General features: G+C 42.1%; 1 protein-coding gene across 3 annotated transcripts; it reads right to left on the bottom strand.

The window, feature by feature from the left end:
* Positions 1 to 379: 379 nt before the first annotated feature.
* On the bottom strand, positions 380 to 27,920 carry LOC119727565 (NADPH--cytochrome P450 reductase-like). Of its 3 annotated transcripts, none has more exons than XM_038199512.1 (15): positions 27,733 to 27,920; positions 20,152 to 20,329; positions 18,939 to 18,993; positions 17,820 to 17,948; positions 15,464 to 15,613; positions 14,161 to 14,285; positions 10,102 to 10,191; positions 9,424 to 9,519; positions 8,839 to 8,955; positions 8,119 to 8,237; positions 7,259 to 7,440; positions 5,177 to 5,326; positions 3,976 to 4,243; positions 2,576 to 2,804; positions 380 to 868 (listed from the first exon to the last, which is right to left on the bottom strand). In XM_038199512.1, the coding sequence occupies exons 2-15, from the start codon at positions 20,322 to 20,324 to the stop codon at positions 724 to 726; spliced, it is 2,028 nt and encodes a 675-aa protein (XP_038055440.1). In that variant the 5' UTR covers positions 20,325 to 20,329; positions 27,733 to 27,920; the 3' UTR covers positions 380 to 723. The 3 variants fall into 3 exon arrangements, with proteins under 3 accessions (XP_038055440.1, XP_038055432.1, XP_038055423.1); XM_038199504.1 differs by lacking the exon at positions 27,733 to 27,920 and adding an exon at positions 23,866 to 24,154; XM_038199495.1 differs by lacking the exon at positions 27,733 to 27,920 and adding an exon at positions 21,338 to 21,403.

Raw genomic sequence — 27,920 nt, 5'->3', positions numbered from 1 at the left:
CTGGCTGGAAACCAAATTATTCAAAGTCATTCGCAGGCCACTATCCAACGCGGCATGGCATGGCCAAGGGCACCCATGCACCAAAAAGGGCCCCGAAAGAGTCAATTAATATGTTCTGATTGGCAGGTATAAAAGCACATTCCTTAAACTTGAAAGAAACTTTTTGAAGTATGTCCAGTCCCATGTAAAGAACTATTAGCGAAAGAGTAATAGGCCTGAGACCTAATGACGTCACGCTTTGTTTACATGTGCACTTTCCTATGTGGTAGATAGTCCCTACTTTGTCTGGCGTCCCGACTTTGCTCCCATAGGAAAGGGCATATGTAAACAAAGCCATTACGTCATTAGGTCTTAGGTTTATTCATATGCACAATCTTCATTGTTGCTGTTTTCCCACACCTGAGGGCGGAAAACATTGCTTAGTAAATTTAGGTGTTCAACAAAAAAATTGGCCGAGAACCAGTCACAGGCTGTACACTTAGCATGACATTTTAGCTGGTAACCTGTTTTTGCTAAACATTTGGGTTTTTTGTGCTTAAAAAACTTCCCGAGCTTAGCAGCTCGATGAAATTGGCCCCCCCGGTTGGATTTTTCGCGGATCTATGAGGTTTTAAGGTTTATTGATACACTGTTGATGTCTTGTTGGGGGCAGGGGAGGGAGGGGGCTGGTGATGGGAGGAAGGGGCTGGTGATGGGAGGAAGGGAGGGAGTATCTTTGTTGAATTAACTCCAGACGTCACACGCGTAGCGACCTTTGGACTGTAACTTCTTGATGTAGTCGTCCGCCTCCTGGTGCGTCTTGTCACCGTGCTCGCTGATGATGGTCCTGATCACCTTCTGCACGTCCGGTGCCATGTAACGTGCATCCCTGTGTAAAACAAAACAAAAAAAATTGGGCAAATGTTGAAGGTAAGTAAGATTTGAGGCTTTGCATGGTGAAGATACTAAATAATGAAAGGTTTGCGGAAACACCTTGTGCGAAGGTCTGCGACCAAGACAACCTCAAGCGTGAACTCAAGCACATCCAGGCGACACTACAACGGAACGGCTACAAACCCAACCCCATCACGATCAGCAAACCTGACCAACGGGTCTCCTATACCACTGTATCTCCCTCAGTCACTCTTCCTTACATAGGTCCAGCTTCTCATCATCTGCAATGCATCCTCCGACAAGCCCGCGTCAAGGTGTACCACTCATCTGGCAACAAGCTCCAAGGCAGCCTCCATACTCACAAGGACAAGCAGGACTCCTCTTCCAAGCCGGGAGTCTACCGCATTCCATGTGAATGCAGCAAAGTCTACATCGGCGAAACCGGTCGGAACCTTCCCACTAGGCTCAAGGAACACAGAGCACATGGACGGCGAGAGGATTTTGACAAATCGGCCATTGTCAAACATTCCCACATCAACAACCACAAAGTTGATTGGGATGCGGCCGAACTCATCGCACCGATCCAGTTCTGCCATCCAAGACGCAGACGGGAAGCCATCGAGATCCGCAAGCCAACACAGTTCCGCAAGACATCGGGTTTCACCTCAACGACATCTGGCTCCCACTTCTCCAGACTGATGGGTCTCCTATACCCTAGGTCCTCAGCTACCACCTTAGACTGATGGGTCTCCTATACCCTAGGTCCTCCCTCTACTGACACTGCAACCCTACTGTTCCACTTCAGTGGGCACTAAGCTTGCTCTAGGATCCTGTCTACTTGGCATCCTCACAGAATGCAACTTCACACTTCATTGATTTCGCCTCTTGCTACTTAAGTATTCACTTTCTTAGAGTTTAGGCACTCTCCTGAAGACGGTCAGAGCATACTGACCGGAACGTCGAGTTTATACCTCTGGTTCTTTTCAGAACCATTCTCTTAGTTGAGAAATTATTCGCACATGGTGTTTCCGCAAACCTTTCATTATTTAAATGTTGAAGGATAAAGGATCGTTTACATTTGTCACAATTTTTTCAAATGGACCAATTTATTACAGCAGACATCCTTCCACTGGGCTGGTCGATGTATTGCAGGGGTGAGATTGCCAATTCAACAACAAAAAAGTCTGAAGACACGTTAAGTTTCTATACAGATAATTTCTTCTCAGAATCAAAAAGTCTGCATTCAGACGAGAAGTCTGGAAACTCTCCTGCATGGTATTGTGTCCACTGGTGCTGGAGAAAAAACTGCGAAAAAAACACACTGTTCTTTTTCAATCGTCAACGTGCAGTTTGCAGAACCCATAGGTCACAGGGAGTTTCCAGAGTGCCGGCTCTGTCTTCGGAAAGTAATACATACACACACCCAGTGTACCTGTGCGTACGCAATAAGTCAACAGCTGACTTGCGGCCGTTGAACAAATGTAGTATTTGAGACAACTGTTTGTTCTCAGTGATGGTTAGGTCCTAGCAATCCTTAGTACCGATACAAAATGTTCTCGAGAATGCCAGCACACCAGGCTCAATGATTTCACAGGATGTTTCGTACTACATTGTATTAGTTACTTACAATCAAGTAGACTATTTCATAATATTTTGGCAGTTTCGTTTTAGAGTGTTTGCAAACGATCCTACATCAGCTTACCCGCAGACGTAGATGTGTCCGCCCTGTTCCAGGAGTTCCCAGATCTTCTCCTTCTTCTGCATCATGATGTGCTGGACGTACTGCTTCTCAGCCTGTTCCCGGGAGAACGCGACGTAGACCGCCGACAGGGTTTGGTTCTCCTGGTATTCCTTCAGCTCGTCCTCGTAGATGTAGTCATGATCGCGATTACGGCAGCCAAAGAACAAGACAGTCTCGCCCAGAACTTTGCCTGTCAGATCCAAGAGAGAATGTAACCATTGTAACAGAAATATTCATGTTGAGTGTTCTCCTTGAGAGGGTGCCGAGCTCGTATCAAACCACTCCTTTTATTTGCCTGAGCTCCACCAAATCCCCACCCTATATTCGCCCAAACCCCACCCCAACTGGCCCAAGCCCCACCCCTTCTTATTCACCCCAGCACCATCCCTACCTAACGCATACATGTTTACGTTACATACCTAGTGTGGACATTCTTTTGTTTTTGTTATGTTAAGAAAAACCTGTGAAAAAAAAATCATTTTACTCACACTGTGAAAACTCTTTCAACCCAGATTTTTTTTCTCTGATTCCCTTTAGTGTTTCTCTTCATTTTGCCACTGATAAACCTAACCTAAAAATAGCTCAAAACCTGTTTTCCAGAGAGGGGGAAACCTTGTGTGGACGTGGGCAAGTCCACACAACGTCGCTGCTACCTGGTTTATGTGGACATCTTTTCTTCGGAAGTCCACACAGTGAATGTAATGCTTGTACACTATCCTTCACCTCCTTTCTTGGAGTGTGTATCACTCCTTAATGAATCCCCTGAATGGGGCCAGTCCCACCCCTCCTGAATGGGGCCAGTCCCACCCCTCCTGAATGGGGCCAGTCCCACCCCTTCTCCATCCTACTTCCTCCAAAGCTTGGACACTAATTCACCCACTACCCCTCACCTCCGTTCTTGGCATGTGTATTACTCCTAAATGTATCACCTGATGGGGGCCAGTCCCATGCAAGGCCCACCCCTTCTCCATCCAACTTTCACGCAAACCCCACCCCTTATTTACCCAAGCCCCACCCCTACCCCGCCCACTACCCCTAAACTCTGTTCTTTGCATGTGTATCGCTCCTGCACGAGTCCCCTGAAGGGGGGCAGTCCCAAGCCAGGCCCCCTCCTCCTCCATCCAGCTTCCACCCAAGCCCCAACCAAGGCCCACCCCTTATTTACAAAAGCCCCACCCCTACCCCGCCCACTACCCTAACCTCCGTTCTTTGCATGTGTATCGCTCCTGCACGAGTCCCCTGAAGGGGGGCAGTCCCCAGCCAGGCCCCCTCCTTCTCCATCCAGCTTCCACCCAAGCCCCAACCAAGGCCCACCCCTTATTTACGCAAGCACCATCCCACCCCTGCAATCCAGCTCTCACCTTCCTTCTTGGCGTGGTATCGCTCCTCAATGAAACCCCTGAAGGGGGCCAGGCCCGTGCCGGGCCCGACCATGATGACGGGCGTGGCCGGCTTGAACGGGAGGCGGAACTGGGACTTGCGGACGTAGATGGGCACGTTGGGCATGCTCTGGGGGCCGTTGGGCACCTTGCCCTTGAGCCAGGAGGTGGCCACACCGTTGACCTGCCGGCCCACGCGGGTGGTGTAGCGGGTCAGCACTGCCGTGATGTGGATGCTAGTCGGGTGCAGCTATGAGAAACAAATCCAAGGAACAAGGGTGCGTAAAAGTAAAAACCTGGACCAAAAAACTTCTTTTAAAACAACAAAATCCTTTTTATGAGATATGGTGGACAAAACAGGCAGTTGACATTTTGGTATGGTACAAACAATTGAAATTTACTTCAAGCTACCCGCACCAAATCGCACCCTCCCTTTTGTATATCTGCGATATCACAAACAGGGTAGAAAAATAGAGATTTATCAAGGTGACTTAACAAGTTCACGCCGGAGGTCGTGATAACATGCACTGGCTGTTTTTGTGCACAGGCCCGGCTGACGGGTTAAGACGTCAAGATTGCCTGGACTTGCCTCCGGGTGATGTCTAAACACGCTAATCCCTCGTGCCTTTTGTACACACACACAAAGTCCATGTAGTCTGTGGAGGCGGACCGTGTGCTGACCGCCGGTGGGCCATTTTGCATGGCCTATTGTACAATTTACGCTCCAGTGCACACCCAAGAGTATTGAAACATACATGTACATGCATGAGGTTTCGGCAAGAAATATCGTACAAATACAGTTGAAATCACTCTTGCGAAACAGTATTTGTGGCGTTTGGCTGTATATCAGAAGTTGGCTCAGAAATTTTGCCATTTGAAAATTTCGAAATCGGCAAAAATAAACCTGGCACAAAGTGGTTTAAGTTAACGAAGCACATCTTCACCAAATACAACTACATGAAAGTAAGATAAAACTTTAGGACGACCCCCAACAAAAAATTGATTAAAAAGCTGGAGAAAGTGCATGAACAAATTAAACACACCAAACCCGATCACTACATAACTTACTTTGCCTATCGACACAAAAAACAAACATGAAATAGTGACAGGATCTCCAACTGCAACCAATACGGGATGTGAAGCAAATCCTGCCATTGAAAAACCAGGGGGAGGAACTGCCTACCTTTGGTGAGGAGGAGATGGAGTAGTAGCGGGCATGCAGGCGTGGTAAGAGCTCACACAGGTGATCCAGGGGGGGTTTGAGGGAAGGCAGATCTTCCAGGATGGCCACGATGCTGCGATGGTCATGCATCACCCATTCGCTGTACTCTTTCTGCAAACCATGTGAAAAAAATTTAGAAGAAATCTGTTCAGATTTTGTTTAAAGGGAATATACAACATTTGCAAACATCGAAAAATAAAACTACCAAGTTTTTACGAAATACCTTACTAGGATGTTGGTAAATGACAGTCTCAAGCATCTTGTAAAATTATGGCACCTGGTGTAAAGTCATTTTCAAGAAAATGGTATTTTTGGTCGGCCGACCAGCGTTGGAAAAACCTAACTATTTTTCAACTACTGCTCCAAATTTACCATTTTTTTCAGTCCAAATTTTGTTTGCTATTGGTTACATGTTCATGAATGGGTGCAGGCCAGCTAGACTGGTTCCCTTGCCTTACAATTTTTCATCATCTATAAATAGACCCATTTTATCTTTTGTGGAGTCAGGGAACCAGACTACTTGAACATTTTTGTTTTTCTTGGTTTTTCCAACCTTTTCGAACACCAAACTTCAAAAATGACAGTGTAACAATATTTGATCTATTATACTAACCTCTCAAATAGTTCATTTCTGAAAATTACAGCAAAAGCCAATGATGTACATTCCCTTTAAATGTTGTTGAGACATGTACGGTATGTGACCCTCCAGCACAAAACAGTCACTCGGTCAATTTTTTTTAAACTTGGATTTTGAGCTTACTGAATTTTAGAATTGGACAAACTCTTGACGATGTTATAGGTATTTTCTGTTCCCAATTTCCGGCTTTGGAATTTTTTTTTTATATAATCAAGAAATCTGTCATTAAATTTTCCATATGAATTCCTTAGGAAATATACAAATTCACTTCACCGAAAATGAAATACATTCATTATTCTAGCCTCTAACACCTTTATAGTAATTTGACAATTTTAGATTTTTGCAAATGCTACCTACTACCCATTAACCCTAACCCTCCCCAATCCTTTAAAATCCTCCAGGCCGTTTTTTTTTAGGCTTTTGGCAGATTGAATCTAAATGGCAAAAAAAGGGGTTGTTGATTTTGGAGGATTGTGTCAAGTTCGTAGGCTGTACCCTGCTTTGTTTATGTTCAGCCTTGCATAACTGGGGTTTTCATTATGCTCGATATCATCCGCACTGCTTCTGAATGTTGTTGGCACTGCCTCAAACCATTAACAGTGTTTCGTTGGAGGATTCTGAAGGATTGAGGCAGTGGTCACCCCTCCACTCAACAAATTCAATAAATAACGGATGATTTTGGAGGATTGAGGCTGATTTCAATTTTTTCAATTTTTTTTTAATTCAGGTGATTCTCAATGCAGTGCGCCACCAAGAGTTTGCCACGGAGAGTTCATTTTCCCCAGTGCATTGTGGGAGATGGTTGACAAATTCCCAAGGCGGAAATTTGAAAATGTCATTTTTTTTTCGGTAAGTAAATTCCCATTTGTAGTAGTATCTGTTTGCCCATTTCTGTTCTTTTATCAATATGGTGTTTTGTTGTATGGCGGCAGAACGCTATTCCCCAATCTATAACAAATTAGCTTAAGTTGTCTACTGACACTCGTTCAAATAGTTGACCGTAAACTTGAAAAATGGACTCTCAATGGCAAACTCTTGGTGGCGCACTGCATTGTGAATCACCCGAATTAGAGGATTTGGCTGGATTGAGGATGATTTCTAGCCAAAGGGCCTAGGAGCTTCGTGCGCTACCAAAAGAGAGCAACTTTCACCTAACAACGATGTTCCATGGGCGGGACATTTCGCTGGTTGACGCGCACCGTTCCTTGTGTGTGACGCACGTACACCAGGGGATTTGTACTATTTACACGCAGTGTGGCCGCGCTTCGCGGCAAATGAACTGCAGTCAGGCAAGATGGCGTCGGTCGGTCACCCCCAACTGTACTTCCTTTGCCGGTGAGGGGGTACTTGTGAACAGAGCGGACAGGGTTAGAGTTAAACAGTCTCCCATTCAGGGAGTTCCATACCTTGCCCTCCGGTGTAGCAGATGACAGCAGCAGCAGGAATTCCTTGTCCTTGGGATCCGAGGCATACTCGGCGATGTCCTTGAGTACGTTGGTGCGAGGCACGGAGGTGATATCCAGGTAGTGGGTGAATGCCGTGCGGTAGGAACAGGGGCAGGGGAACGGGTGCTTCTTGCTTGCTTCCTCTGTATGAGACAGGGTACCAGACCAAACATACTTCAAGTTGTGTTTCTCCGTGCTCTTCAACAAATTTGATGTTTTTGGGTTTTTTCTATTAATAAATTTTCAACTTGAATGTTTTTTCAACCAAAAACCCTCTTTTTTCCTTTTTTTGATGTCTGCAACCCTGTGAAATGTTTTTTTGTTGTTTACAGTTTTGAGCAAATTGGCTCCCGGTCCATACATTATCGATACTGAATGTGGGGCTTGAACCAGCCCACTCCGCGAGAACAGAGTTATTGTTTGGCAGTACAAAGTTGCAATACAAAGAATGGGCCCAATAGGCTCCGTGCGCGAAAAAAGAGGGCGCCCTTTTACCTAGCAACAATGTCCCATGGGCGGGACATTTAGCTGGTTGAAGCGCAACGTTCCTTGTACTTTGTGTGTGACGCACGTACACCAGGGGATTTGTACTATGTACACGCAGTGGTACGGCCGCGCGTCGCAGCAAAATTGCAGTCAGGCAAAATGGCGTCGGTTGGTCACCCCCAACTGTACTTTCTTTGCCGGTGAGGGGGTACTTGTGAACGGAGCGGATAGGCTCGGGCCCAATAGGCTGAAGTACAATGGTCAATTTGGGGGATTCAGGACAATTCAAGCAAAAAAATATATCCAAAGGGGAGTTACAGTGAATTTGGATTTACCGTCTAGGTTATCCAAGCTCATGACAACGTCCAAGTCTGCTCCTAAGAGTTCTGCTATCCTGTCAACCAGGGCTGAGTCGTTGATGGGGAAGACAGCCACATGGTCACCGGCTTCGTACCTAAAGGGGAAAAAAAGATGTTAAGTAGGCACTGTTACCGACTTGGAATTTATGAAAGGTTGGGGAGTTTAAACACTTCATGCAAAAAGCACAATTTTCCAGCCAACTTCATACATGTACAGCCGAACGCCACAAATTCTGATTCACAAGGGTCACTTCAACAGTATTTGTACGATATTTCTTGCCGAAACCTCATGTTTCAATACTCCGGGGCGTGCACTGGAGCGTAAATTGTACAACAATAGGCTGTGCACAACGGCCAATTCAAGATCAACATACACGGTCCGCCTTCACAGACATCACAGACTTTGTGTGTGTGTACAAAAGACACAAGGGATTAGCATGTTTAGACGTCACCCTGGGGTGAGTTGAGGCAATCTTGATGTCTTGATATGTCAGCCGGAAAGAAAAAGCCAGTGCGTGTAATCACGTCCTCCGACGCGAACTGGTTAAGGATGCGCATGAAAATGGGAAGGAGCCTGACCTTTGAAGGAGGTGACTTTACAAAGCATATTAGCTTGTTCTCATATTATGTTGGAAACACTGGCAAACTTACATTGATCTGATCGATTTCTGATCAATTTAATCAACTCCTTCTCACCTGATCTTGGAGTCGGTGATGTCGAACTCAATGTGCATGCAGGACCTCTCGCCTCCCTTGTGAAGCTCCCTGTTGACTTTGACCGGAGCCAGGTAGGGATTCTTGGAATCAAACGGCCTGGAAAGTACCCCAAAAAAAATCATCAAGTGAATGAATCATGTCATGGTTTCCCATCTTTTTAATGTTTGATATCGGCTCTGTGCACAAGTATCCCCCCCCCCTGTACTCTTCATCATATAAACCCTAACTCCTTGGCATGATTTACTAGGAACAGTACCCATCCCGGCAAATTCCAACGCCATATGGGAAACTGCACACACACATATTTCTGACTTTGATTCTGGAGGTGTGCCAACCCAATGTAAAAGACTGTCAGTTTAGGGGTACTGTACCCATCCTGACAGATTCCAACAAAACATGCCGTTGGGGTTTGATGGGTTGAGTTCTGTTAGGGTTAAACAATTTCCTCTATTAATAAATCAATTTTTTCAAGGGTAAACTTTCAACAAGCAAAATTTTTAATGATCGCCATTTTCTTAGGGGAAGGATTTAGTCCAAACGAGGGGACAAGTAAGACTGACTCACCGTTTCTGAGTCCGGAAGGATCCTAGCCTTGCCACCTCACCGGTGAAAACCTTCTCTGGTAGGAAGTCCTCAATTCTGAGTGCATACGTACGGATACTAAACAAAACAAACACAAACCAAAAATTATCATTATTAAATCCACAGTTATTCTTGCTGGAACGAATTCCATGGGGTCAAAATTTTGACTCTCAAAAATTGACCCGTTTGGTGCTAGTCGAGATTTCAGTCACACATGTTCTACCAGTGCATCGCACGCTGCGTATGTGCAAAAAACAACATACATGTACATAATGTGTGCATAAACTCTACGATGGTACCCTGCATTGAATAGTCTGACGTCATGGACACGGACATTTCACGCCTGGAATACGTATGCTTATGCCACAAAGTGTCCGTCGCGCCAGAAATGCATTTTGTAAACAACCAGGTTTTTCCGTCTTTTCTCAGGAACAGTGCGACACATAAAAAGGTTACATCCTTTTAGCCGGTCCCTTTAAAATATGATAAGTTAACAATCGTACACATACAAATTTGGGTGATTTTAGGATGACGTGCCCCTTTCAGAAAAGGGGGTAAGGTCTGAAATCACAGAAGTAAAACTGATGTTAAAAATAAAACATGCAAGGGTTGGGGGTTTGGCTTGTTTGGGGTGTGAAATCCAAACTCATGAGAGTATACCTTGATTCGTCTCCTGTGGCCTGAACACCGAATCGTTGACAGACCGCTGGCCAGAACTGCTCCCTCCATGTAACAAAGTCTTCTTCCATACTGCAAACAAGATTCAAAAGATTTCCCTTCATACGTTTTCGACAACATTGTAATTGCCTTTTTCTTTTTCACTAGTTAAAAAACAAACAAGGCAAGTCCATTAGAGCTGGTCCCAGAGCGCACAAAGTTCAACTCAATTCGGGCGATTCACAACGCAGTGCGCCACCAAGAGTTTGCCATGGAGAGTCTATTTTTCAAGTTTACGGTCGACAAAACATGGCCCATTTGAATGAGTGTCAGTAGACAACTTGAGCTAATTTGTTATAGATTGGGGCATAGGGTTCTGTCATCTTACAAAAAAACACCATATTGATAAAAAGAAAAAGAAAAGGGCAAACAGATACTCGAATCATACGCTTACCAAACAACTGACCGGAAAAACTAACAATTTCAAATGTCCCAAGCTGCGAATTTGTCGACCATCTCCCACAATGCACTGGGAAAAATGAACTCTCCGTGGCAAACTCTTGGTGGCGCACTGCATTGTGAATCGCCCGAATTGATTTAGAAAGGCTATTCACTGCAAGTCTTTTCATGTATCTTGTGTGCCCACTAAGCCGGAACCATTTCGTGGTAATCCTATACAACAGCACTGCCCAGCTCTCTCCGCCAGCCAACAACCAGGAGGTTGTGGATTTAATACACACAAATTCGCCTGTTTTTAGTGTATCACTTGTTTGGGTATGAGTTATTATTCATGGCGACACTGTTAAAAGTAAAAGAACGAAGTTACTCTAGTTTACTCTGATGTCTTGCGACATTTAGTGACGTCTGTCCCAAGCCAATATGTGACCCGCTCTGCAAAAATGAGTCTGATGTCGCATAATTTGAATTCAAGCTTTTGTCATTTTGAAATGGAAACAGTAAAAATTTGCTCAAAATTTGGATTTTTTTGTTTTTGTTTTATTTTGGTTGTTTGATAGTTTTAGTTCAAATATCTTACACAGAAATGTAAATATTGTAAGAAAAAGAAAAAAAACTATGAATCTTTGGTGCTTTTCCTGGTTAGTTACAGTGTATTTGTCATTTTTCAAAGCCTTTTTTCTCCATTGAGACACTTCTAGCTTTGCAAAAACTTTACAGAATGAAACAAGCACAACAATGCAACCAAATGTCCTAGAGAGGTCCGTGATATACCAAATGAAAGCTTATTTCATTCCCATTTTATTAATGTAGTTAACTCAAAATGTCAGTTTTGCCACAACAGACTCATTTTTGCGGAGTGGGTCACATATATGGTAAGAGCTGCCAACTCTCCCTGATTCTGCAGAAAGTTCCCTGAAAATAAACCAATCTTTCCACTTTCTGATGAACAAATTTGAAAATCTCCCTGATTATGGAAACTGTTTCCCTGTTATATTGACTGTATTTCTAAACATCTCCCTGATTATTGTACAAAATCTCCCTGATTGCAAGATACAAATGTTGGCAGCTTTCATCCTGAAACAAACAAGGACATTTATAGTCCCTCCCCCCCCCCCTTCCCCCGATTGGATATCAATCCACCGAAAGGCTACTCCCCAGGTACGTTTATGAAGATGTACAGACATACGTGTACATGTGTGTAGTACATGTACATTGCATAAGAATATACCATTTTTGCAACAAGTATGCCAACTTTCAGGTGGAAGGCAAATAAAAAATATATCATACCAGCAAATTTATGGATATTTTGTAGAAAACATGTTGGGGTGTAAGGTCAAAAGGTCATCGGATTTCAAATTGCTCTGACACAAAATACAATGGTAAAGCTGGATTCTGTATGATGTTACCTTTCTGAAAGAACCAATATCAAAACGTTTGGCAACAGGTTATGGAAATACATGTACATGTGTGTTGATTTTGGCCAAAATCGGCAAAAAATGGCAGGAAGTAGCGTGAAAACCATAAGTTCGTTGGCGCTAAAACTGCTAAATATTCAGCATTTTCAGCCTGAATTATCCCCATACACGAATTAAAGGGAATATACATCATTTGCTTTTGCTGTAATTTTCAGAAATGGATGGAATTGGGGGGTTGGAAATATATAGCAAATACAGTTACACTGACTTTTTTGAGGTTTTGGGTTCGAAAATGCTGTAAAAACCAAGAAAAACAATCATTTTCCTGTAGTCTGGTTCCCTGACTCCATATAAGAAGAAACAGAGCAGTTTACATACATTGGGGAATTGTAAGGTCAGGGAACCAGTCTAGCCGGCTTGTACCCGTTCATAGGTGTGTAATCGATTGCAAACAAGTGCGATGGTCAATTGGGGCCAGTATTTGAAAAAAAGCCAGTTTTTCCCAACGCTGGTCGGCCGAAATCGATACAAAAATACCACTTTTCTTGAAAATGACAGTATATCAGGTGCCATGATTTTACAGGATGCTTTACACTGTCATTCACTAACAGTCCAGCAAGGTATTTCAAAATGATTTGGTAGTTTTATTTTTTGATGTTTGCAAATGTTGGTTTTTCCCTTTAAACTACAAATTTCAGTATTTTCAGCCCAAATTACCCCCATACATGAAATAATAACCAATTTGAAGGGGGTGGGGTTTAAACTTCCAATTTTTGGGGGGTGATTTGACACGGAATGACCCACTTGCGTACTATGGCAGACGCCATAACCCTCGACTGCAAAGCCTGATAAATACTGTACCTGCAGCACGGGAAACTGCAATCAATATTTCATATAATATTTTTTTTTCTAAAAAAAATCACTCAAAAGCAGCTTAGATACATTGTGCTAAAGTTCAAAAGTGCACTTGCTTATCAATTGAATCACTATCGCATATCATTATCAAACAATGTTTTGTATTTCTTTTAAATTGCTGAAAATTCTTTCACAGGATAAATGGGCATCAGGTTCAAGCAGCAGAAGTGTTTATTATCTGCCGAAGTTCACCGTCCTTTCCAGCTCGGGTTAAACGTTTCGGTGTTATTGTTCTGGCGGCGACCTTTGCCCGAAATCTACACAATGCCCTGGGTGCGTACCTGTGTCGCCTGCTGTTGGTTTAACACTTGAACATGTTGAAGTTGGCATCATATGAACATGACTTGAATGGCAGACTTACACAATTTAACTGAAGTGCAGGTACCAGCGTGACCAGTACATTTTTTTTTCAAGCCCTGTTATCTTGTCAATTTGCATAATTTTCTCCCAAAACGCAACACCAGCAGTCTCTCAAATTTGCCTGCGAGCTAGGCTTGCATAGTATGGGATTTTAAGAGTCCACGATTTATCATCACAAAATACTCTGTGTAGTATTTGGTATGACAAGGTACTTTTTTGGCCATATTGCTATGTTGTCAAAATAAAATAAGACACATGGTGGTGTCAGATGCACGATATTCATCTTATTTTAGATTAAATAAGAATTAAGAATTTAAACAAATATCCAAAAAGTGCAGATCGAGCTAAGCGGTTTCTTTTTTCTTCTTTTTTTTTTTTTACAGGGGCTTTTTTACACATCTGGCCACATTTTAGTAGGAATACTGCAGTATTGAAATTCCATACCGGGTTTTCAGTATTTTAACAATACCATTTGGAGTTGTTCAGTATCAGAACAAAATTGTCACTTTACGGTATCTCCGAATATTCTAACTTGGACTTGACCAAACATTCAAATATTCAAATTGTGCTGATCAAGTTTAACATGCACTTGCAAAAGTTGCCAGACAAGTTTTTAATTGTTTGATTTCGTAAATTTTTCTCTTTTGGTGATTCATTGCTACTGCAGCAACTGATTATACAGATAATTAATCTTGTAACAAATTTTTCTCAGACACCTTTTCAAGGAGCAACATCTTGGGTTCACAAGTTGACCAGAAAATCCCTAAACAGCAACAGCGCCCTCAGTTTTCAGGAAGAGCATGCAACTTTTTGAATGTTTCAAAAAATGCACATTACAAAAATCGTAACCCCAAAAGGGATGTCTGAAAGTTTTTCAATATTTCAGAGGAATGGAAATTTGCGCAATACTTACTTGCCGTCATCGTCACCCAATCCCAGATCATAGATTCTCTCGGCTCCTAGATCCTCCAAGCGTTTGTCCACATAGATGCCCATGGCATTGTAGTGCTCGTAAGTCTTGTTCCCTAAGCCAAAGACCTGTTGGCACACATGAAAAATAATCACAACGTGGTGCCTTTAGCTAGAGATATGTACATTCTGTAAGCTCTAAAGACCATTGGTTAAGCTTCATCCTTAAACTCTGGTAACGAAAATTAAAGGCAAATACTGGTAGAATCATTTGCTTTTTATGCGTTTTGTTTATTTCCAATAATGACACCACTCAAAATCCAAAGAAGAATTTTTCGAAACCTAACTTGCTGAAATTTGAACTCGGTGGCTATTACACTTCTAAAGAAAACAGTGAAAAAGCACGCGCAACCTTTTGATCACGAAACACAATTCTGTCAACTCTTTATGTCCGAAAATCAGTCAATTGACAGATCGTTGGAAATCTCATACAATTCTTGATTTCTTATAAATGACAGCAAACTAAAACGGAAGAATTTCTTGGGGTATGATCTTTCATCTACCGGTACAATGTAAGTAAGTTTTTTGACAATAATTCAGTTACTTTTGGGATAAATACAAATGATCCTACATGTATACACATGTACCTTTAAAGAATTGAGAGTAAAGATTTTAGTCCCCGGTTTTTTGTATGTACAAATGTATTGTACCAATGTGTTAGGGCAGTATGAGTATAAATTGATACATAACAGCTCTACGTAATTGTTCGACTACATTGTACACATGCACTACAATATTATTCCTAACCCTACTCAATCCTCCAAAATCTTCCAGGCTGTTTTGGAGGATTTTGGAGGATTGAGTCTGAATGACAAAAAAGCATCGGTTGATTTTGGAGGATGCATTATGTCAAGCTCGTATGCTATTTCCTGCATTGTTTATGTTCAGCCCTGCATAAAATTGAGCCCTGCATTATGCTCGATATCATCCGCACTGCTTCTGAATGTCATCGGCGCTGCCTCAACCCATTAACAGTGATTGTTGGAAGATTATTGTGAAGGATTGCGGTAATGGTCACCCCTCCATGGATGATTTTGGAGGACTGAGGCTGAATCCAATGTTTCACATGGTGGCAATTGGAGGATTTTGCAGGATTGAGGATGGTTCCTAGCCAAAAAGGCCTAGGGGGTTAGCATTAGGAAACTTGGATATATGACAAAACACTTTTGGAAAATCTAATTACATGAAATGTCTGGCGATACTCTGATTATGAGAAACAGGGTACTCTGATCACGAGCGATACTCACAGCGTATCTGAGGCCGGCCAGCCCTACTGATCCCTCCTGCAGCCAATCATAGAACTCTTGCGCGTTGTCGGTCGGGTCACCTTCGCCGTACGTGGCCATACAGAAGATGGCCATGGAGTTCTCTACTTCCGTCAGCTGGGCCAGGTCCTCCTGTAAAATTATGATAAATTGAAGGTAGAGTAAAAGTAGATCTTTCGCAGCTATCCAAAACGTAACAGACAAAATTATTGTTGAAAGCTTACTTGGTACTTTAACCCTAAAATCTTCCCAAATCCAACAAAAAATCCATCCCCCATTTTGGGGATTTTGGTAGGCAAGCCACGAGTACCAAGTCCATCCAAATCCACCTATAGTAGTCATGGTAGTGGTGGTCTTGTGGTGGATTTCAGCGCATTTGGTCCTAAAGCATTATGTGAAGCAGGGTCAGTGATGGATTTTGGCAGACATGGTCCAGTACTTAACCCCTTAAGGACGGGGTGTAATGGGGACATTCCTCCACACATAGAGCAAGTGGCCCGCATGACTGCACAGCCTTTGTGTGGTAGCAGGACTGCACAAAAGCAGCAGCTGTGGAACTACCCACTAGCCCTGTGCCACGGCATACCACAGCTGGCAACTGCATTAAACTCCCTGCGAAACTGTTCATTCTAATTGACACCGCGGGCAGATTGCATAATCGGCACTAAATTGGCCATAACTCAATAAATATTTACCCGATTAGACAGATTTTTTTTCGTTGGTGAAAAGCTAATGAACTATTGATACTCTCCACAAATGTTTCAATATTTGCGAATTTTTTTTTTTTTTAAAGCAGTGAAAAAGAGGGGGCTTTGAGAATTCAGATTTGTTTTAAAGACACCCTGCAGTCAGAGTTACTGGTAGCTGCTGGTCCTGTATCCTATCAATTATTTTATTGTCTTTTTTTTTTTTAGAATAGAATAGAATATAATTCTTTAGTGTCATTTGTATATAAAAAACATACATTGAAATTCATTATGGCGTTGCGAGCTGTTAAAAAAAGAAAAAAAAAAAAAAAAAAAAGAAGGATGTACGTATATGGGATAAATGTTATAAGGTAAACACTTGGCACTTTATTTTCAGCCTACGTACCGGTAAGTGACTAATTACGGCAGGTGTAACGTACAGGTACCAGCATCCGGTACTTTTGTCCCACACAAGGTATTTTTTTAGTACGTGGAGTGATGCCAGTAAAAACAAGTTTGTTTTTATTCTGCCCATCTGCCGGCTTTCAAGCAGATCACAGATCCTAGAGAGAAGGATTAACGACTGCGCCAAAGTCTTTGTTAGATGCGTGATAAGGGTGAGAATACCATGAATGCTTGCGTCAACAAAGTCCCGGACAGATTCGTTGCTTCACTGCGTGCGGTGGCTATCAAATTTTCAGATCTCTGCTATTGATCTGGTGTCTAATTCCGTCAAGTCAGCTAATCGTATTTTTGAATAATCATGATCCTATATTTTGTGGCCTTTATTATTGAATTTTATCAAGTGATAACAGGGGTGTGAGTGATCGCTGATAAAAAAAAAGCTGAAAGCAGCTGAAAAATGTGTAAAAAAAAGCTGAACTTTGGAAATCTCCTATATTTTTGTGCACAGCAAGTCAGGGAAAAAAGCTGGAAAAAAAATGAAATCCAAAACAAAAAAGCTGAAATCAGCTTTAAAGCTGAAATTTCACACCCCTGTGATAACTACATAACTATGTTAACGCTGAGCACCATGTCTTTAGCTTCAAAATGAACTATGAAATGTCGCATTTGTTTTTTTCAGTTCAGGACCATTAATAAGGAAAACTTTTTGATGAAATCCTAATTAAAAACGGTGTTTACAGTGCGAATCGTACAAAAACTAACTGAGGAATAAAAATATTAATAAAAACATATGAGTAACATATACAAAAAAATCAAAAACTGAATTCCAACAAACACTTTTCGTACACACACAAAAAGTAGAAATAAAAAACAATTCCAAAACTGAAGGGAAAAAAAAAGGCATTTGGTATCAATAAAGACAAATGTTATATGAAACAAACTAAAAAACTCATCGAAAAAAGTGTCACATATGAATAATTCCGTTTCAGATGTCATGCGAAAAACAAAACAAAATGGCATAATGGCACACGTGGAACATTCGCAATGTCCAAGTGTCGAAATTAAAGTCTTCCAAAATGATGAAATATATCAGCAATATGATAAACGGGTGTTTTGAAACAAAAACGAAAAAATTTCAGTCGTTTTATGCCAAGAAACTCAGAGATAAACGCCGGCCTGACAAGCCAAATTGGCTTATGACAGACTTTGATACACATTTTAATACCAAAACGCCCCCACCCCCTTACCATTTCGCACTCTTCGGGGTCTGCTATCATGCCCTTCATGCCAAACCGAAGGGCATCTTTGGATAACCGTGTCGCAAACTCCTCGCCGGTTCCCGTCTGCGATCCGTAAAACACTACCAAGTTTTTGCCCTGTAAGCAAACAGAGGAGGAAAAAAATACAGGAGTTAGTTTAAAGAGACTTTAGAAAGGTACAACCTACCAGGGTATAAACCCGGTACCTAGGGTTGATACAATATAGGCAGTTCATTTTCCTGTAGGAAACACTCATAAATGCTTTCTAATAACAAAACATCTACAGGAACATTTCAAATGGTGTACACAGACTTGATGAAAGCAGGCCCAACCGATTTTTTTTTTTGAGCATTATTTTTTTTTAAGAGGGTTTGTTTTATTTTCTTAATTTTTTAGGGGGGGGGATCCTGTGGTGGGCTTTTATTCAAATTTTATTCAGTATGTTTTGCTTTCAATACTGACTGATTTGTTTTATTTTTTTTACGATAGGAAAAAACTTTGTTCCTCCATTTTTCGTGCATACCCAGTTTGTGAAACACAATGTTCAAATGACTTAAATAAATTTAGGTTTAATAAGGAAAATACTTCTATTCATATATTGGTGTCATAAAAACTTAAGCAAAAAGTGCACTGTTCGTGAATGTACAATACACATACTGTGTTTTAGTACAATGTACGTGCAATTTAATTGTAAGACTACATTAATTTCATTCACTATATATGCACAATAAGGTACAGGTTGTATAGTAATGGTATTTTTGGAAACACGTATCCCAATGCACAAAGTTCATCATTATATCACACAGAGTGCAGGGCAAAGTACCAAAAATACTCAAAAGGGCCATTGCCAAGTTAATTTTGGAGGACTATTCTGGAAAGTTCACTGCACAAAAGTCAACTTATCACACGTGCGCATGTACATGTACATGGTTAGCAGTGGGCCACCTTGGAATAGTCCAATTTGGCAATAGTCCTTAATATTTAGCTGATATAAGATCTGAGCTTACGCCCTCTGAAAATACAACGTACAGCTATTGTACAGGACATGTTTTGCGGGGTAAATATACTTGCACGTCAGTGGGAGTGACACAAACAAAGAAAACTTACCGATGACTTCATTTTTGCGATGAATCCCACGTTGCTGCTTCTTGTTAACGTTGGTCTACATTTAAAAGAGGAAATACACGAATATGTCAAACTGACCCTAACTCTCCCAAATCCGTTAATAATCCGGCAGGAAGTTTGGAAGATTTGTTGGATTGAAGAAGGCAGGATCCATGCACAATCTGTCATGTTTGTTTTCTCCCTCCCCCCCCCCCCCCCCCCAACAAAAAGTAAACATAACTCGCACGCAACCAGAGCAACTTTTGAAAAATAAGCCTTTCTATACACAATCAACCCAACCTTCTTATTTCCTCCAAAATCCTCTTTGCTTAACGGAGGATTTTGAAGGACTGAGGGCCTTTGAAAATCAGACCAGACTTGCATGCTGTAAAACGTTTGTGAAATTTTTTTAAACTGAAATGTTGTGCAACGTGAAATGTTGCACAACTTATGCAATAAAATGTGGCGCGAGTGGATTTATTCCACTTCGTTTTATGCCAAGTTTCGTGAAAATTGGCTGCTGTTTCCAGAGTTGTAATGAGTCAAGTCAATGACTCAACTCGAGTCCGACTTGAGTCAAAATTGTTGGTGACTCGAGTCCCTAAGGGCAATTGACTCGACTCGACTTGAGTCACTACGAGCAAATGACTCGACTCGACTCGAGTCCCTCATCAGGAGACTCGACTCGACTCGAGGGACAGCTAATAAGACTCGAGTCCCAAAAATGAAAGCAAAACTTTGCGAAAAATATTTGCAATGACTTACGCCGGTGCCGTTTTTTGTTCACGTCACATTAGAATGTTCGCAAATAATGTATACATACATCATACATGGTTTGATCAGTGTCCCCATTAGTTGAATGGCGATCAGCTGGCACCCCCTTTTTATTACGAGTCAAATGTGGTGTCACCACACGTACAAGAAGTAGCCCGAATGTAAAATTAAAAAAGCCAAAAAATAACTTTCTCTCTTGTGTTTATTTATTGCATAGTGTTCAAATATTAGTGACTTGAATTGACTCCAGCTAAATACTTGACTTAACTTGACTTGACTACACACTGTGATTCGACTCGACTCGACTCGACCTTCTTGACCTTATGACTCGACTCGACTTGAGTCACTTCTTTAAAATGACTCGACTCAAGTCATAAAAATCGGTGACTCTGGCTGTTTCTACCCAACTACACAGTAGAATTATCTCAGCACGTCAACTTACGCGACAGACAGCTTCTTGACCACGGAAGGCTGCTCCGAGGTCTTCTTCCCCCTGAAGAAGAACCAGTAGACCCCGATGCCAAGACTGACACTCATCAGTAAGATGTCCAGCACCCCGAACATGGGCTCTGCCACCACCTTGCTGGCCGCCTCCGCCATTTCTGGAGTTGCCATTCTACCTGCAATGAGAAAAAAAAATTACATTTTTAACCCTAACTCCCTAGCGTCTTTTACTAGGAACTGGACCAAGTCCATCAAAATCCATCAATCACTGTGTGTCTAATACAAAACTGTACACGACATACAGTGGAATCCACCACTGACGCACTGGTTGACATTCATGGACTTGCTACACATGGCTTTTATCACAATAGCAGTACAGGAAGCTAGGCAAAAACTATCGGATACCCCTAGCACTGCTTCAGGCTATTAGGCCCAAGTCCATCATACTCCATCAATATTTACATGTAGTCACGCCAGGACTTCTGGACCAAGTCCCCAAAATCGACCAAAATGGGAGGACGGATTTTGATGGAGTTGGGGCGGTCAGGGTTAATGGATTCTGAATCTGTATGGGAGTCAGGATTCTGCGTGGATTCAGGCTGCTTCTAGGCAATAGAGCCTAGGGAGTTAGGGTTAATACGTTTATTTGTTTTAAGTGTTATTTTCAATAGTTCAATTCATATATCAGAACATGTACTTTGTTTTTTGCAAATTGCACACTGACACAGTGAATGATAATAATAACGGGTTCTATATAGGGCTTTTAACTATTAGATCAATGCGCTTTACATTATTATTACCCCTGATCATTGGGCCAATTAAACATTCCAAATACCATCTCAGCTCCCTGGGAAGTACATGTACATGTATACAGCTCGATGCTGCCTGTTCAGAGCAAGGAAGCTAATTCAATCACAATAACTATCTCTGCCCTTACAGGTACCCATTTACTCCTGGGTAAAGAGAAGCAATGAATGACAAAGTGCCTTGCCCAAGGGCACACACACCATGACCCCAGGCTAGACTCGAACTCACAACCTGCAGCTTTACCCACAGACCATGAATCCAGGGCCCTTAACCACGTACCAGTACCAGTACTTTTAGTTTGTTTTGTCAGAACACTCTTTGTTTCCAGTTTTACCATCAGTACATGTTTATAACATCAGAAATCACAATCGTTTTACCTGCTAAAGTTTCCTCCATACCATAGAAAGTCACATAAAAAAATCAATACCCAGTAAGTACACGTAGCTAATCACACTGTGACGATGAAATCGCCGGCCGGTGGGCTTACGTGCAGCAACTCTCAAGAGATTACACAATATAAAAGGACCGTCACCAACCTCTAGAGGAGATTATATTGGCTGACCAAATACAGGTGGAATTTGAACTCGGGGAATGAACTTTTCCCAGTACATGTACGTGTATGCACATGTATATACTGTGCATACGGTACGTGTATGTACAATGAGAATGCAGGAACACAGAGTCAGTCACTTTGCAAATTTCTATGTACAGTGTACTGATACATAGATTTAAAGGGAATATATAACATTTGCAAACATCGAAAAATAAAACTACCAAGTTTTTACGAAATACCTTACTAGGATGTTGGTAAATGACAGTCTCAAGCATCCTGTAAAATTATGGCACCTGGTGTGAAGTCATTTTCAAGAAAATGGTATTTTTGTATACATTTCCAATGGTGGTCGGCCGACCACCGTTAGAAAAACCCAACTATTTTTCAACTACTGCTCCAACTTTACACTTTTTCAGTCCAAATTTTGTTTGCTATTGGTTACATGTTCATGAACGGGTGCAGGCCAGCTAGAATGGTTCCCTTACCCGGTACCTTACAATTTTCCGGCATCTACATATATGTATAAATTGATCCATTTTATCTTTAGTGGAGTTAATGAACCAGACTACTTGAACATTTTTGTTTTTCTTGGTTTTTCCAGCATTTTTGAACACAAAACTTCATACATTTCAGTGTAACAATATTTGATCTGTTATACTAACCCCTCAAATAGTTCATTTCTGAAAATTACAGCAAAAGCCAATGATGTACATTCCCTTTAATTTCATAATACTTGTTTGCAGTCTTTTTATAATTGTTATCAGCTAACATAAATACACAGTACAATACATTGTACAATCTACAAATCCTATGGCGTCTGAAATTGGCTCATGGCACACTTACATGTACATGATGTGCTTCAAGGATTTATAACCAAAACACAGCGATTCAAACCCTACAAAAGAAACTTACATGCACCTGCCAGTTTCAATCCTACCAGTACCCCTCCAAGATCGAAAAGATCTACAAGCAGGTTTTTTTTTGTGGATTTTGCAGAATTGAGGAAAGTAGGCCTGCACTGTGGAGCCTGGCTGGTATTTATTACAAATACAGTCGACTCTCGTTAATATAAACTCTGTTAATACAAAATTCTGGTTATAACAAACATAAAGCCTTGGTCCCTACTGTGCATTTACAATGTATGTGCACCATGAATGGGACTGATGTTCCTCTTAATACAAAATTCTGATATAACAAACAATTTGGCTAGGTCCGAACGAGTTTGTTATAACGAGAGTCGACTGTATGTACGTATGCATACTTGTACAATGATACAAATGAATGTTTGTGAGTGCAATGGTAAGAATAATTTCATGAGGTGACGGATGGAATGTTCCACTCCAAATGTTCCATTCCGAGAGTCGAAGCCGAGTGGAATGGCACATTCCATATGTCACCAAATGAAAACATTCTTTCCTTTACACGACTGGAAACATTCATTATTTATTTTCTACAACAACTGTTTCATCCAACACCTCGTTTTATCCAACAACCAGGGGTTTTTTGTGTCATTTCTCAGGAACTGTGCGACATTAGGTTATAGTTTCCTCTCAACCAGACCTTGGTAAATAGATAGATAGATAAATAGATAGATAGATAAACTTTATTAAAATCCAAATACTGGAAATTACATGTTGTCGTCTCTCATTCAAAATATAAAAAATTCAAAATACGCTACAATATTCAGGAAATAAATACACAATCACATCAAAACATTACAATTGCACACAGTATAAAGCACTAATAATTTTAGAGCGTAAAAAAGCACATGTGAAATTAATGCAAAACCCATTCCCAAAGTAGAACCAGAATAAAGGACTAAGTATAAAAATTATGTCAAAAACTGTGAAAACCCATTGCTTCTCAGATACCAGAATAAATTAATACTTTGGATAAAAATCATCTTGTAAAATCATCATTATGACACTTAATGGCCCTGCCTGTGAAAAATGAAGAATATCGGTTTGTGTGTGCAACCACTGGTCTCAGTCTTCCGCTGCGTGGAATGATGTTATCCTTAAATCGGTTGTGGAGCAGATGCCCAGCATCTCCCCACACCAGTTGTAGCTTGTCACACAGCCGTTGGTCGTAGACCGTGTCCACTGATGGCAAACACTCACCGAGTATCCTACTAGCTCGTTTGATGGTATCGTCAATTAATTTGTTCACTTTCTTATCGGTTAATAGGACAAGTAAACAATCTTACAACTGTAGGCATAAACATTTTGGCAATTTCAGGACAATGTGCCCCATTAACAAAACCAATGCAAAGGCCCTACCTTCCTTGAACATCCATATTTAAATCATAATGAACAAACACAATGTGAATGAACAACAGTTAAAAAATCTCACGTTTTCTCCAGAACATTCTGCGCTGGGTCTGTTGTGCAACCGCAGAAACTAGCAGAAAGCTCAGTACTACTAGTGTGAATGATTGAACAGATGCTGGTAGTCTTGTGAAAGTTCAAACAGAGTCGTGAACAGCAATAAATGTTAAGTACTCTTTAGTTCTTCACAGATTTCCTAGTCAAATCCCCTGCAGAGGTCCTGGTGTCGGAATAAAATTTACTTTCAATAGAATGCTTCCTGAATGGTTCAACTGTGAATCTAATTGAAGCATGACCAATAGTGCCGACACCATCCAACTCAATTCAAGTGTTATAGTGTGAAGTTATATGCACCTACATTGTATGTGTACAAGCTAACACGAGGAAATTTACTCAAGTCCTGATGCTAAATTTAGAATATATCTTATTTGACCGAAGGCTTATTGGACCAAATCTAATGGGAGAATGTTTAATTTAACTGACCTTTTGTACTTAGAGGATTATTGGTTTCAAGATGGCAATCTGAATTGTGCTGGGGATTATAGAACTTATAAAACTAACCACATGGGACATACATGCACATGTACATTGTACACATGTACATGAATGCAAATATAAACGTACATCTCATTTACATAACCTTAACACCCATGAAAGACGTTTTTCACTTCACTTTTGAGGGGCTTTGCAAGTTCCATACTACTGAGGCAATAGTGGCTTGGCTCTACATGTATGGGAAATCCTCAAAACCTCCCATTTGCTTTTGAAGGATGTGGGTAGGAGTGTGCATCAGAACCGGGTACCCTGACCCGGGTGCCCTGACCCGGGTGCCCTGACCCGGGTGCCCTGACCCGGGTGCCCTGACCCGGGTGCCCTGACCCGGGTGCCCTGACCCGGGTGCCCTGACCCGGGTGCCCTGACCCGGGTGCCCTGACCCGGGTGCCCTGACCCGGGTGCCCTGACCCGGGTGCCCTGACCCGGGTGCCCTGACCCGGGTGCCCTGACCCGGGTGCCCTGACCCGGGTGCCCTGACCCGGGTGCCCTGACCCGGGTACCCTGACCCGGGTACCCTAACCCAGGTACCCGACCGCTGATGTCAGGAACCACTGATGTCAGGAACTGGTTCCAGATTATGGGATCGGGTAGCCGTAACCAACTTTACAAATTACCGGTACTTAGGAACTTCTCAAGACAATGAAAACAAAAGGTTGTGAATGCCATTTGTGGGGAAACTTCAAAATGAAAAACAGGACACGCATGGACAACCGAAACAGATTTCACGTTTATGTGTATGTTAACGCGCGGCAGATGACGCTCACGAAAGCTGCAGTTTACACCGTAAAGCTGTATCTTTTAGACAACTTCTGGGATATGAATTTTGGGGTTGGGTTTCTTCCACGGGTACAAAATTCACCAGAAGAAAAAAATAGGGGTTCTGTCATATTTGTACAAAAAAGGGATTGTTTCGCATAGCATCAAATGTAAAATGCATTACAAACTGGCACTACCATGAACCGTTTCTCGATAGTTTTCATCAGGAGACCCCTCAACTACGTTGACACTGTATGCAAAGATGTGAGCCAGCATGTCGATGACATCACCACGGCCATGGTGGACAAGAGAGTCTGGAAGAGTTTGGTTGCATCCATCTCGGCTGCGGCCGCCCAAAGATGATGACGATGATAGGTTGGGATTATTAGAGGAACAAGGGTTGTGATAAAGCTACAGAGAGTCCCGTTTTTAAGGCCTCTTAGAATCTGGTATCTACAACATAGTTTTAGCTCCAGCTCTATGTCGTACTCCTGGTGAGCATTAGAGCTGGAGTTACTCAAGCTAGGTTGTGTACTACAAGTACAAAGTCTATGGAGTCTTAGAGAGTCGAGTGCATGGAAAGATTCCCACATCGGGCCATCATTTGTCACCATATGAGGCTGGTCTGAAAATTTCTAAGTGTTTTCTCAGTAAATACTTCAATATTTTCCCTGCTAAATTTGACTTTTTAGGACATATTGTCACTTTCTGATGGCTGATAAGTCGCTAAAGGGAAAAGTTAGTGATGGCCAGATATAGGAATCTTTCCGAGTGCATTTTTAACCAGTTTACGTCAGATGACGTACATGTACATGCTGAGGTTTTGCGGTATTCGGAACAGATGATGGATTTAAACACCCAACGAGCGAGGCGGAAATATCTGTCTGTGACCCACTAGCGAGCAAGGCTGGAAACTACCCGCAGATGACAGCCTGAACCCGTCTGGCATCGAGGTTCGTGAAAAACAATCCCGCGCCTAGCATGCCTGGGTCTGGTCAATGTCAAGGCGCGAAGTGGTTAAAGTATTGGTACAACTATTGAATACAGGGCCACTCCATTCTATATCCGCAACTCCATGGCTGCGTGGAGGCGCAGTCGCCCAGTCGACCTACCTCCAAGAATTACCAGTATCCAAGGTCCATTCTATGATTATATCCATTGGCGGCTTGGATGCACGGTCGAAGTAAACTCATAAGGATATGGTTGCCTCGTTCTCAAAAACATTTTCCCCTACTAAGCTGATCCAAAGATCCACGCCTCCACAGATCCAGTGCCCGATCTCTATAGCGCCCTCCCTTCAGACTAAACTTCACGTGACCACAGTAAATTCCCCATGCGTCCACATTCCAAAGATCCGCGCCTCCACAGATCCAGTGCCCGATCAGGCGATCACAAGCGCGCCCTCCCTTAATTAACGTCACAGTTCCCTCGGCATCCCCTGATCCAAGGATCCACACCTCCGCACCCCCAGTGCCCGATCACAAGCACGCCCTCCCTTACGCTTTTTCTTTTTTAACTCTCCACCATTCCATTTCCGTCATTCGTTTCCCTTGCTTGCGGACTTACATTAACAAAATAGCGCCCTCTTCCGCCCTTCTTTACTCAAACCCTCTACACCTTCTGCTTCATCTACGTCCTGAGACAGCCTGCACTTTGCACTTAAGCAATTTACTAATTTGCAAATTCTCCACAGTTGCGTGGTTAGACGTGCTTGCCCAAATTTGAGTCCAGACACATCGGTCGCAACATTATCATTTTATTCATTTTTTAATTTATAATCGAAACTTTTGACCTTGTACATCGTTGCAATAATTGAATTGAAATTGTTGAAAAAACATATGGCTACAAAAAATAGTTATACAATCATATAAATATTCATACAGTAGGCCCCCTAGGCCTAATGAATATTCATCATACAGGGGTAAACTTTAGAATATATTTAATTGAAAACTACAGCGCCGATAAAATTAGGCCGCCCTAGGCTTATGTGGTCGACGATTCTTGACTCCGTCTATGGAGGTAGTTCTGGAAACGTATTATGGTATATCGTTCAATTTCTTTACATTGGCCAATTTCGACCCAGGTACGAGTTGACATGGTTGGCTGGCGCGCATGGCGTATGAGTCGAGTTAGTCCTGTTCGCGTACGAGTTGGCCCGAGTACAACTTGTCTCGCATACGAGTTGGTTAACGTACAAGTTGTCTCGCGTACGAGTTGACCAATCCGCGTATGAGTTGTCTCGCGTACGAGTTGACCAATCCGCGTATGAGTTGTCTCGCGTACGAGTTGGTTCGCGTACGAGTTGTCCCGATCTCGCTACAACAACCATGGAGGAATAAGAATCAGAAGGCTTCTCTCCGTCAAATCAGAAGGCTTCTCTCCGTCAGCTGACGGAGAGAAGCCTTCTGATTTCAGAAGTAGGAGATAGCATGCAATTCTACCTCCATGGAGATAGCTAGCTCCACATCATTTGCATGCACTTCCATAAGTCCCAATGCAATGCAATGCAATGCAATGGCAATGAATGGGCATGCACTGATGCAGCAACTCTCAGTCTCAAAACATTTTTAAGATTAGTTACCTTAATTTATTGTACAATCTATCGATTATTCTTCTGGCACTGTCGACAGTCGTTGATTCCTATTTCTGCCAATCTGTAGGTTACTAAGCATGCTATGTAGTACTTATATCGCACAAGCATGTGCAAAATCGATGATCAAGTAATCATCAAGCCTAGCGGTGAACTGTCTATTTCATAATCACGTACAC

The sequence above is a fragment of the Patiria miniata genome, unplaced genomic scaffold (assembly GCF_015706575.1).
Source record: "Patiria miniata isolate m_02_andy unplaced genomic scaffold, ASM1570657v1 HiC_scaffold_1, whole genome shotgun sequence".
Lineage (NCBI taxonomy): Eukaryota > Metazoa > Echinodermata > Asteroidea > Valvatida > Asterinidae > Patiria > Patiria miniata.
This window is presented reverse-complemented; position numbering and strand designations above follow the sequence as displayed.